This window comes from Bos grunniens, chromosome 18 (genome assembly GCF_055505025.1).
Source record: "Bos grunniens cultivar Pamir isolate PY7600 chromosome 18, Bosgru_T2T1.0, whole genome shotgun sequence".
Classification (NCBI taxonomy): Eukaryota; Metazoa; Chordata; class Mammalia; order Artiodactyla; family Bovidae; genus Bos; species Bos grunniens.
In genome coordinates this window covers 57,139,364-57,151,929 of record NC_141182.1, presented here as the reverse complement: position 1 = coordinate 57,151,929, position 12,566 = coordinate 57,139,364, and the positions used below count along the sequence as shown (strand labels likewise).

At 49.6% G+C, this 12,566-nt stretch overlaps 1 protein-coding gene across 1 annotated transcript; it reads right to left on the bottom strand.

The window, feature by feature from the left end:
- Positions 1–11,000: 11,000 nt before the first annotated feature.
- GPR32 (G protein-coupled receptor 32) lies at positions 11,001–12,005 on the bottom strand. Its single transcript, XM_086349403.1, is given in 1 exon segment — positions 11,001–12,005. A coding segment is annotated over 1 exon segment (1,005 nt).
- Between the last annotated feature and the right edge of the window lie 561 nt (positions 12,006–12,566).

Here is a 12,566-nt window from a genome sequence, read left to right as displayed (position 1 = left end):
AACAACTGAGAAAGAAATCCAGGTTGACTGACTCCAGGATCTGAAATCTTAACCATTGTGTTATTTTCCCTAAACAAAGTTAGACTGAGTGAATAAATGCATGAATCATCCTTGAACAACCAACCCACACAATGCCCCAGGACATGTTTGTAAAATGAATGAGTGAGTGAATGAATGTATTCCCCTCTTTACTTGGCAAACTCCTCTTCACACATCAATTCCCAGTGCAAATGCTTCCTCCTCCAGGATGTTCTCCATGACTTTTCCAGACACAGTCCTCCTACAGTCCCTCTTCTTCCCTCTAATCCCCTTAATCCCTCCAGACTGGAACTGTCTGTGCCCTAGAAAAATAGGCTCCCAAAAGGCCAGTTCATATCTATGTCCCCAGTCCCCCCCAGCTCAGGACCACCCTCACACGAGGCCTTAGGATGTATTTGCAGGTGAAGCTCAGGGTCTGGAGACCAACCAGAAGGAAAAAGAGGCTATAACCCAATGATGGGGAAGACATACAACACCTCAGGCTGGTCCTCCAGTAAGGAGGTGGCTGAAGCTTCAGGGCCCAGAGCAGGCTGAGTGAGCACTATACCAGGAGTCCAGAGATACCCGCCTCCTCATATGACCATATACCTCATCCCTGAGCTCCAGTTTTCTCGTTGAAGGAGAAAGGTCCATAGACAATTGGGTAGTGAATAATAAGCACATCACAGGGACTTGCCTGGAGGTCCCGTGGTTAAGAATCTGCCTTCTGATGCAGGAGATGCAGGTTTGATCCCTAGTCAGGGAACTAAGATCCCATAAGCTGCATGGTGCAGCTAAAAACAACAACAACAAAATTAATAATGGGCTTCCCTGGTGGCTCAGTGCTAAAGAATCTGCCTGCTAATGCAGGGGACATGGGTTTGATCTCTGGTCTGGGAAGATCCCACATGCCCCAGAGCAAACTAAGCCCATGCATCACAACTACTGCGCCTGTGCTCGAAAGCCCAGGAGCTGCAATTACTGAGCCCACGCACCGCAACTACTGAAGCCCGGGTGCTCTAGAGCCTGTACTCCACAACAAGGGAACACACCGCAGTGAGAAGCCTGTGCACGGCAACTGGAGATAAGCCCGTGCAGCAACCAAGACCCAGCACAGTCAAAAATAATTTTCAAAAATTTAATAATAAATGAAGATGCTACCTGCAGGCTTTGAAGACAGAGGAAAGAGCCATGAGCCATGAAATGAGGGCAGCTCCAGGAGCTGGGAAAGAGAGAAAGTAGATTGTCCTCCAGGGCCTGGTGACACCCATCTCGGACCCCTGGCCTCCGGAATCATGAGATAGATGGATGCTGTTTTAAGCCACTAAGTTTGTAGGAATCTGTTACACTGACCATAGGAAAATAATACCCTCCTTTTGTAGACCAGCTACTGGAGCCTTGCTGAGGGCCACACAATCGCTGAGTAAGAGGGGGTAGGAAGTTGGGGACAGGCCTCAGGGAGAGGGGCATCTGGACCCCCAAATGGCCAAAGGGGAGGCCTGGAGAGGGTGGCCAGGCTGTGGTGGGAGGGGTGGGGCTGGCTGTGGGGAAAGAAGAAGCAGGAGCCAGGGAGGGTGGGTAGGGAGGTGGGGTACCTACTCTGCCAGGCTTCATCTTGTGGCTCCTGTGGGCTTCAAAGTGCCCAAGACTGGGAGGCGGGGGTGAGAGGAGGGAGGAGGAGGGGGTCTTGGATTAGAGCCCACTGCCAGCTTCTCCCTCCCTTCCCCCCTCCAGCCCTGTCTGTCCTGTCCACCCCACCCCCATCCCCACCAGCTGGTCCCTGCTCAGGCCTCCTCTTCTATCCCCAGACCTTTTCCCAGCTAGTGTCCATGCTCACAGGACCCAAGATGGGTCTTTCTACACCCAGGGCTGGCCTCACCCCTCCCCTGCTCACCCTCTGTGGCTACCCAGTGTCCCTGGACAAAATCCCAGCCCTTCAGCCTGCTCTTCTCCCACCGTCGCCCATCAGATCCCTCGGTTTCCCTGTCCATGGCATCACCCTAAGCTCTGGGCGCTGCACCCCTGGTACCTGCTCTGTCACAGCCATGACCACTGCAGTCCTCACTGCCTGTGTCCATCTCTGTGGCAAGTCAGTCTCTCTGAGACCAAGGGCCCTGGCCTGACTCCTCCAGGGTCCCCAGCATCACCCACCACAGGGGAAGTATATGAGAGGAGTGGATCCCCATTTTCAAGTGCGTAAATCCTTTAACATTCTATTAACCCAGCTATAAGCAGCCCATCCCTGGTGGCTCAGTGGTAAAGAATCCACCTGCCAGGGCAGGAGATGTAGGTTCAATCCCTGGGTGGGGAAGATCCCCTGGAGAAGGAAATGGCAACCCACTCCAGTATTCTTGCTGGAGGAATCCAATGGACAGAGGAGCCTAGTGGGCTACAGTCCCTGGGGTTGCAAAGAGTCCGACATGACTGAGCGACTAACACAACAACAACAACAACAACAACAACAAAACAAAGCCCAGGTCTGGGTCAGCGTGAGTCTGAGGTGACGGGGAGGGACAGCACACCCACAAACCACGTCCAGGCCTGGGGGACCCTGATGCTGCTGCTGCTCAGTAGCTCAGTCGTGTCCGACTCCATGCGACCCCATGGACTGTAGCCCCCCCCCCCCCCAGGCTCCTCTGTCCATGGGGAGTCTCCAGGCAAGAATACTGGAGTGGGTTGCCATGCCCTCCTCCAGGGGATCTTCCCGACCCAGGGACCGAACTTGCATCTCTTATGTCTCTCGCATTGGAAGTCAGGTTCTTTACCACTAGCGCCACCTGGGAAGCCCACGGAGGACACAGACACAATGAAACAGACAAGGGTGTAAGACTGTCACGTTGTCGTGCCTTCACTTTATTCCACACGAACAAGAATGGGCAGCCGGAGACCCACAGCACGGCTCACCGTGTCACCCACGGTGCTGAGTTTGAACCCGATCCTTGACATCCTGACCCCAGCTGAGACCTCGGGCGAGGAAGTCTCTACCCCAGTCAGGCTGCACGAGGACTGGAAAGGATTCGGGTGCTCAGTCAGCAGGAACAGAACCTATGACTCGGCAGCCGCGGAGGGAAGAAGGTTTCAGGTGTCAAGGGGGTGAGCAGTCTTCTGACACCTATTTTCCGACATGTGATGACAGTCTGTCTGTCTCCCACGGCTGGGAACGTCTCAAACCAGGCCAGATCGGGGGCACCGCCTCCCATCTCTGGGTGCTGAGAGACACAGAGGTACTGATTAAAAGCATGCCGTAACTGCCTCCCTCCTGACTGGGGGGTAAGTCTCTTTCTGTGCAATCCTACTATTCAGGCTTGTCTTTCCTAGGCTGGGAGCTGTGTGAGGGCAGAGGCTACGGCCTTGGCAGGCATACCCGAATCCCCGGGAATGGCAGAGATTTATACCTACTGTGTGCTCGGTCTGTACTTTGTGGGAACAGAGCGTGGCAGCATGGGGTGGAGGTGGAGGCTGTGGGTTCTCAAGGGTGGAACCATAGCCCCGCCCCTGGAATGTTGGCCCCTCCCCCTTGAATGTCAGCCCCGCCCCCCCTCCCCCCACAGGGATGTCTGTGCCTTCACAATTCAGGAAGAAAAGGACATTTATTGATTTGGCTGTACAGGGTCTTGGGCTTCCCAGGTGGCGCTAGTGGTTAAGAACCGGCCTGCCAATGCAGGACACGTAAGATTTGCGGGTTTGATCCCTGGGTGAGGAAGATCCCCTGGAGGAAGGTGTGCCAACCCACTCCAGTATTCTTGCCTGGAGAATCCCATGGACAGAGGAACCTGGCCGGCTACAGTCTATAGGGTCGCAGAGAGTCAGACACGACTGAAGCAACTTAGCACACTCGCAGGCACAGGGTCTTAGTTGTGGCATGTGGGATCTAGTTCCCCAACCAGAGATCAAACCCATGCCCCCTGCACTGGGGGCACAGAGTCTTAGCCCCTGGATGACCAGGGAAGTCCCTCTTCTTCACCTTTTATTTTTAGTGCCTAGAACCACGCCCTTCATCTGACAGGCATTCAATAAACATAAGCGGGCGGACTAGTGGAGTCAGACCGCTCAAGTCTTGAGTATCATTTACTTGCTGTGTGACCTCTGATAGGTTACTTTACTTCTCTGGGCTTCGTTTCCTCATCAAGGGGGCATAATCGTCCTATCGCCCTCATAGGATCAAGTTGCTGGAATTCTCTTGTTTGTAAAGCTCTGCACTAGGACCTGGTGTCCAGGACACGCTCAACACCTGTGAGCTCATACTTATGGGATGAATCAAGGGGTGAATCGCCCTCTTGGATCCTCATAGAAATCTTTTTAGCAGGATTTCAGTCCCTGTTTGACAGAGTGAGAATCCGAGGCTTGGGGCATCCTCCACTTCCCTCTGCCCCTCTTCACGGAGGCTGAACAAGGAAATGCCGATTCCCAAGCCAGGCCTCGCCCCCAAAACCCACCTCGCCCACCACGACGGGCTCTCCTGATCAAAGACAACAATCTCCCCAGGAGAGTCCTGCAGCTGCTGTGAAAACCACAGAGTCTCCTCGGAAAACTGCTTAACCGATTTCATTAGGAAATCAATGCAAATTAAAAACCTCGCCCGGATCCCACTATTCTCCTCTGAGAAGGCGGAGATCAAAGAGGCTGACTTCGCGGTTGCGTTGGCAAGCTCCAGCAAACCGCCTTTCCGAGCTCCCGGTGGAGTCTTGCTAGCAACATCTAACACGCCCGCTGACCCTGCCCGTCCCTGAGGAAAGATGTATTCTAACAACAGATGACAAGATTGATGATACCAAATACGTCAACCCCCCCCCCCCACCCCCGCCCGCGGTGCCAGGCACGGAACTGAGCGCCTTATCCACAGTAACGCGCCTAATCAACGCAGTGACTCTTTGAGGGCGGTGCGTTCTGTTCCCATTTCACGTAGACGGAAACTGAGGTGTAGGGAATGAAAGCGTCTTGACGGTGTCACCCAGCTACACGCGGCCAGTCCCTGGTGGCTCAGACGGTAAAGCGTCTGACCGCGACGTTGGAGACCCGGGTTCGATCCCTGGGTTGGGAAGATCCCTTGGAGAAGGAAATGGCAACCCACTCCAGTACTCTTGCCTAGAAAATTCCATGCCTGGTGGGCTACAGTCCATGGGGTCGCAAAGAGTCCTACACAACTGAGTGACTTCACTCATGCCACCCTGCCTTCATGGAGCGTTCACCAACCTACACAGGTAGGCATGTAACAGGATGCTATTGTAGGAGAGAGAGAAAGAACCAATTTCTTTATCAGTTCAGTTCACTTCAGTCGCTCAGTTGTGTCCAACTCTTTGCGACCCCATGGACTGCAGCACGCCAGGCTTCCCTGTCCATCACCAACTCCCAGAGCTTGCTCAAACTCATTTCCATCGAGTCAGTGATGCCATCCAACCATCTCATCCTCTGTCATCCCCGTCTCCTGCCTTCAATCTTTCCCAGCATCAGGGTCTTTTCCAATGAGTCAGCTCTTTGCATGCAAAATTTCTTTATGCATGTGTGGTAAGTCACTTCAGTCGTGTCTGACTTTTAGCAACCCCATGGACTGCAGCCCGCCAGGCTCCTCTGTCCAAGGGATTCTCCAGGCAAGAATACTGGAGCGGGTTGCCATGCCCTCCTCCAGGGGATCTTCCCCACCCAGGAATCGAACTGGCTTCTCTTAACATCTCTTCCATTGGCAGGCGGGTTCTTTACCACTAGTGCCACCTTTATATTAACCACTTCTTTTCTTTTTTTGTTAATTTCTGCATTAATATCTATCCATGCTTTCTTTCAAATGTTAGTGCATTCAGGGACTGGAAACTCAGGAATGGTGGTTCAGATGCTAAGACTTCTCCCTCCCAATGCAGGGGGCACAGGTTCAATCCCTGGTCAAGCAACTAAGATCCCGCAGGCCACATGGCAAATTAATAATAATGATTCCTCCTATGAAAAATAAAATTTGTTTTTTAAAAAATTATAGTGCATTTGCTTTATTGCTCTTTTTCTAGACTGTTGTTTTGTTCATTTCATTTCTGTGAGCATTTTTCCTAATTCTCATTTGCAGCTATAGCTTTTCCTCAGAGTTCAACTTTGGCCCCTCTTCACAAGTTTTGCAGTGTTATGTGCTCACTTCTAAGGGCTTCCCGGATGGCTCAGCAGGTAAAGAATCCACCCGAAAAGTAGGTGACAGTCTAAAGGGTCGCAAAGAGTCAGATACAATTCAGCACACACACATGCTCATTTCTAAATAAATGACCCTCCAGTTTTATTCTTCCTATTAGCCAAGGAGTTACTTAGAGGGTGTTTTGAAATGTACGAGACATTTGAATGCTTGTGGTTATTCCTTGTTATTCATTTCTAAATGTGGATGTGGCCTGTATTGTCTCTGCTTTTGGCAATCAACCTGTGCTAAGTTTCTGACTCAGTCTATTCTTGAGGAAAGCGGAGAATATCTTTGCAGGACTCTGATTTGTTTTAAGGACATAAAGTTCGTTATTGAGACAGCTAGGAAATTTCAAATGTGAATTGGTTTCATTTCTTTTTTTTTTTGCAGCATGTGGACTTTCTGTAGTTGCAGCGAACGGAGCTACTCTTCCTTGCAACGTGCAGGCTTCTTGCAGTGCCTTCCTCAGTTGTGGAGCACAGGCTCTAGATGCATGGGCTTCAGTAGTTTCTGCACATCGGCTCAGTAGTTCTAGCTCATGGGCTTAGGTGCTCCTCAGCGTATGTGGAATTTTCCCAGACTGGGAATCGAACCTGTGTCTCCTGTGTTGGCAGGCAGATTCCTATCCACTATACGGCCGGGGAAGTCTGAATGTGGATTGTTAATTAGATAATATCAGTGTTAAAGTTCTTGAGGGTGGTGATGATATTATGGATATCCTTAGGAGACTCAGATTACAGAACGTGCAGATAAAATAGCATGATGTCTGTCCCTACTTTCAAAAGTTTCAGAATATGCTAGAGGTGCCTCTGACCACTGAATCCATCAAGAGAGAGCAGCTGTGCTGTGGGCTTCTTCCCTTGGCCTCCCAGACTTCACAATCTCCCTGCGGGTCTGTTCATCAGGGCGGATACGTCTCAGTGCGTAAGTGTGTGTGTGGAGAGATTAGATAGACAGATGGGTGTATGTTTAAAGAGAAAGATACACAGAGAAGTAGAGAGAGAGGAGACACTGACAGAGAAAGACAGAAATAGAAGCAATAGAGAGATACACAGATGAGAAAGTAGTGGGGAGAGGGAAAGAGAATGGAAGAGAAAATATATGGACATGGGCAAATACTAACGTTTGATAAATTTAGTTGCAAGTTATACTGTATTATTCTTGTAGTGGTAGATTTGAGCTGTTTCAAATGAAAAAATTTAGAGGAAAAAAGCAAGTCAAAAAAAAAAAAGAGAGAGAGAGAAAGAGAGAAAAGATTTAGGGACTTCCCAGGTGGCACTAGTGGTAAAGAATCCACCTGCCAATGCAGGAGACATAAGAGATGTGGGTTTGATCCCTGGGTCGGGAAGGTCCCCTGGAGGAGGGCATAGCAACCTACTCCAGTATTCTTCCCTGGAGAATCCCATGGACAGAGGAGCCTGGCGGACTGCAGTCCATGGGGTCTCACATAGTTGGACATGACTGAAGCAATTTAGCATGCATGCACTGGTGGTCCAGTGGTTAAGACTCCAAGCTTCCAAGGCAGGGAGCATAGTTCCAGTCCCTAGTCAGGGAACTAAGATCCCACATGTTGCATAGTGCGGCCAAAAAAAAAAAAAAATTTTTTTTAAGATTTATTTTAAAAGTTGGGATAGAGGTTATCTCTGAAGCAGATGGAGGGGTGGTTGGGAGGGAGAGGGAGAGGGATGCTGGGGTTGCTGATGGTGCTCCACTCCGTAATGCAACATTGCATGGACGTTCAGTTCAATTCAGTCACTCACTCTTTGCGGCCCCATGAATCGCAGCACGCCAGGCCTCCCTGTCCATCACCAGCTCCTGGAGACGGCCCAAACTCATGCACAGATGTTCAGTTCACGATATATCAGTTCTTCCACTCCGGTTTCTGTGTTGTTCAAAATGTGGATAACATGGAATAATTTAAAGTTTCCAAGATATCACTGAAGCATACTCAAAGCAACCTAAATGCTCATCAGTAGTGGGTTGGTGAAATACCTGTTGTCACAGTATATACAGGAAACACTTGCCCACCAGCACTGAAAAATAACGTCAGACCTGCTGTATTTACATCCAAGCATTTCCAAGATACACTTTTAATGAAACGCATGCACACCCACAATGTAAGATAACATACACACATGCTCTGTTTAAAAATGCTTATGCAGCCTTACCTAGGATATCTGGAAGGATACACAAGAACTGACAAGTCTCTAGCGAAAAGAAGAGGGAATGGAGGATCTGGAAGGAGGGGGAGAATCATTTTCTTCATCTTTTTTTTAAAAGGTTCATGTATTTATTTTTGACTGTGCTGGATCTCCATCGCTGTCTGCAGGCTTTCTCTAGTTGCAGTGAGCGGGGCTTGCTCTTTGCGGCCGTGAGCGGGCTTCTCATTGAGGTGGCTTCTCTTGTTGCAGAGCGTGGGCTCTAGGTGCGAGAATTTCAGTAGTTGCGGCAGGTGGACTCAGTATTTGCAGCTCCCAGGCTCTAGAGCGCAGGCTCAGTAGTTGTGGCGCACGAGATTAGTTGCTCTGCGGCACGTGGGATCTTCCAGGACCAAGGATCGAACCCGCGTCACCTACGTTGGCAGGCGAATCCTTAACCACTGGACCACCACGGAAGCCACTCCTTTTCTTTTCTTTTTTTTTTTTTACTATGTGCCCACATTATCTTAAAGTTTTATTTTTTTGATAAACTGATTTCCCAACTTATTTTTAAGGTGCTTCTATCCTTCCTGATGCTAGACATGGTATGGTTTCATCCTCTCCCCATCTGTGAAATAGGAAAGCATTTGGTCTCATTTCACCGAGTTGAGAGAACTGAGGCTCCGGGTGCGGAGTTCACAGGGCTAGTCAAAGCAGGACCAGAGCTCGTGCTTCTGATTACAAACAAGTAGGATTATCGCTTTTGATTTGGGTGAAAAAAAAAAAAAGTTTGCCTCTACCTAGAAGCAAGGGAATGGTCCCCTGTGACCGACCACTAGGATTTCTGTTCCCAGAAAGGAGTATTTATTATATGTATCAATAGGCTGCTATTGGATTCCAGTAACAGAAAACCTGACTCCAAAGGGCTTTGACAGTAAGGAGATTTATTATGTCGCTCACACAAGTTCAGAGGTTGGCAGCATAATAGTTAAGGAATAGATTCAGCAGCTGTAACAGACACACAAAACAACCACCCCTTCAATGAGCTAGAAATGGAAATCTCTCTCTTCACGGCATGGATGTTAAGTATTCCAGGGCCAGTATGGGGACATGTCATTTTCCATACAGTTCACCAGCACGGATTCCATGGCAGATTGCAAAAATGGCCCTGGTTCTGCATGTTCTTCTGTATCTATGCTCCTTTACAATGTCACTTTGCAGATTTTCCCATTGTGAGGTGGAATCTTTTTTCCTACCCCTTGAAGCCAGTCACGTTGAGCAAAGTGTCAAGTGTAGATCTTAGGCTTCCCCTCCGACTCTTGCAACCCTTCCCAGCCACCATGTGAAAAAAAACCCAGTCAGCCTGCAGGACGATGAGAAACATTAACACATGGCTTGAACAACGCCACCATCCTAGCTGAAGGCCAGCCACTCCTCCCAGAAACCCTCACTTAGCTGACCCATTTGTTGTTGTTCACTCAGTCGTGTCCACCTCTTTGCAACCCCATGGACTGCAGCACACCAGACTTCCCTGTCCTTCACTATCTCCCAGAGTTTGCTCAAACTCATCTCCATTGAGTTGGTGATGCCATCCAACCATCTCATCCTCTGTCATCCCCTTCTCCTCCTGCCTTCAATCTTTCCCAGCATTAGGGTCTTCTAATGAGTCGACTCTTCACATCAGGTGGCCAAGGTATTGGAGCTTCAGTTTCAGCATCAGTCCTTCCAATGAATATTCAGGTTTGATTTCCTTTAGGATTAACTGGTTTGATTGCCTTGCAGTCCAAGGGACTCTCAAGAGGCTTCTCTAGCACCACAGTTTGAAAGCATTAATTCTGTGACACTCAGCCTTTTTTAAGATCCAACTCTCACATCCATGCTGCTGCTGCTGCTGCTAAGTCACTTCAGTCATGTCCGACTCTGTGAGACCCCATAGACGGCAGCCCACCAGGCTCCCCCGTCCCTGGGATTCTCCAGGCAAGAATACTGGAGTGGGTTGCCATTTCCTTCTCCAATGCATTAAAGTGAAAAGTGAAAGTGAAGTCGCTCAGTTGTGTCCGACTCTTAGTGACCCCATGGGCTTCACCAGGCTCCTCCATCCATGGGATTTTCCAGGCGAGAGTACTGGAGTGGGGTGCCATTGCCTTCTCACATCCATAGCTGACCACAAATGTCTGAGGAAGCCCAGCCAAAACAGAAAACTGCTCAGCTGAGCCCTGCCCAAGGTGATGACCCAAAGAAATCACAAAAGGTTATTATTTCAAGCCTCTAGATTTGGAGATGTTTTTTACACTGCAAAGCTAATGATACACTTTCATTCTAGACAATGGAAAGGGTGAAATGGAGGAATGGAGGGCAGGCACCTTCCATTAAGGGCACTTCAAGGAAGTTACATTGATTACTTTCACTCACATACTATTGGCAGGAAGTAGTCACAGGGCCATCTCTAGTTGCAAGGGACACTGGGGAATGAAGCCTTTTTTTCCTTGACTAACCTTGTGATTAGCCTGAAACAAGTAGGAGTCTCACTATAAAGGAAGGTGAAATAGATTTTGGTGCAGGGGCGGGGCGGGGGGGAGGGGAACTAGATGTTTCTAATGGAGAGATTTAGATAAGAGATTGCCAGGAAGACTTCCTGAAAGAAGAGGCAGGATTTGGCAGAGTCTCAGAAGTCAGCCTGGGGAAGGAGCTGCAAACTAAGCAGGAGGGCTTCCAGCTTGTATCTGAAGGTTCCCATCATCCCCTGGGGGCTTCACCTTGGGGACAGGCTGATTGAAAAACCCCTCCTCGCCAAATGCCCGGGCCAAGACAGAAGGTAAAGACTGGAAAAACTTCTCTTGGAAATCTCTGCCAATGAAGACATACAGGAAAGGGTTGAGGCAGCTGTTGAAACAACCCAGGGAGAAGGTAGCCCAGAGGATGGGCCGCAACTTATCTCTGGCTTGCCACAGTCAGGCCACCAGCACCATGTTAAACGGGAACCAGAAGGCGAAAAAGGCGCTCAGCAGCATGAGCAGCAGCCTCTTTCGCCGGCGGGCATGGGCACAGCCTTCCTGCCGAAGCCGGGTGCGGATGAAGTAGGCACAGGTACCGATGATCGCCAAGGGCACCAAGAAGCCCAGCAGGATGTGGATGAGGGTCACCGCGACTCTCTCCTCCTCAGCCTTGGAGTCATTCCTAGCCCTTGTGGTAAACTTGAAGCTGCAGTATTCACATCCCTTCTGTTTTTCAACGTCTTGGAAAATCAAGTTTGGAGAGCAAGTGACAAGAGCCAGGAGCCACACACACCCAGCCAGCCAGACTGCTCGCTGCATGGTGCGGTGGTTTCGGGACCAGAACGGGTAAGCAACGGAGATGCAACGGTCCAGGGAGATGAGGACCAGGAACCAGATGCTGGTGAAGAAGCTGATGGCCAAGAAGGTGATGTAGAGCTTGCAGGCTGCAGCTGTGAGGGGCCACTGGCCAGTGACCAAGCTATATATGGTGATCGGCAAGGGCAGTAAGGCCATGAAGTCTGCGAAGGCCAGGTGGGAGAACCAGATGGTGGTAACAGCGCGAGGCATTCGGAAAACCATCATCCAGAGCACCAGCCCGTTGGCCACCACACCGACCGCAAAGGACACAGACAGCACAGCGATGGTCAGCTGGTGGAGGCCCTGGATCCTCTCAGGCTGGCACTCGGTCTCGGAGGTAGGAGTCATCCTTCTAGAGGACGAAGGACCACACGTCAGGGCTACATTTCACTGCTTTTCAGAGCCCCAGAGCCCCCTCCGAGACCCCTCCATTCATTTCTCTGATTCAATACATTTTTTAAAAAACATTTTTTTAAATTTATTTAGGCTGTGCCAGGTCTTAACTGTGGCATGTGGGATCTAGTTCCATGACCAGGGATCAAACCTGGTCTCCCTACATTAAGAGTACAGAGTCTTATCCACTGGACTACCTGGGAAGTCCACCAATTCAATATATATTTTATTGACTGCCTGTCATGTCACTCTGATACTGCTAGATAATTGGAACTGAATCACATAACAAAGCAGGCCGTCATAGAACTTACATCCTAAAGAGGGTGTCAGAATGGAAACATGATGCATAGACTAAAGAAATCCGGAATGTACTATTTTAGAAGACTGCAAGCCCTGTGGAAAAAAAGGAATACAAAAGAAAAAAAGGAGTGGCCTCTGACTTTCGTTTATGTCCGAGTAGCTTCGTCAGACAGTCTGACATTAAAAAATTATAACATTCTGGCCAAAAACATTAAA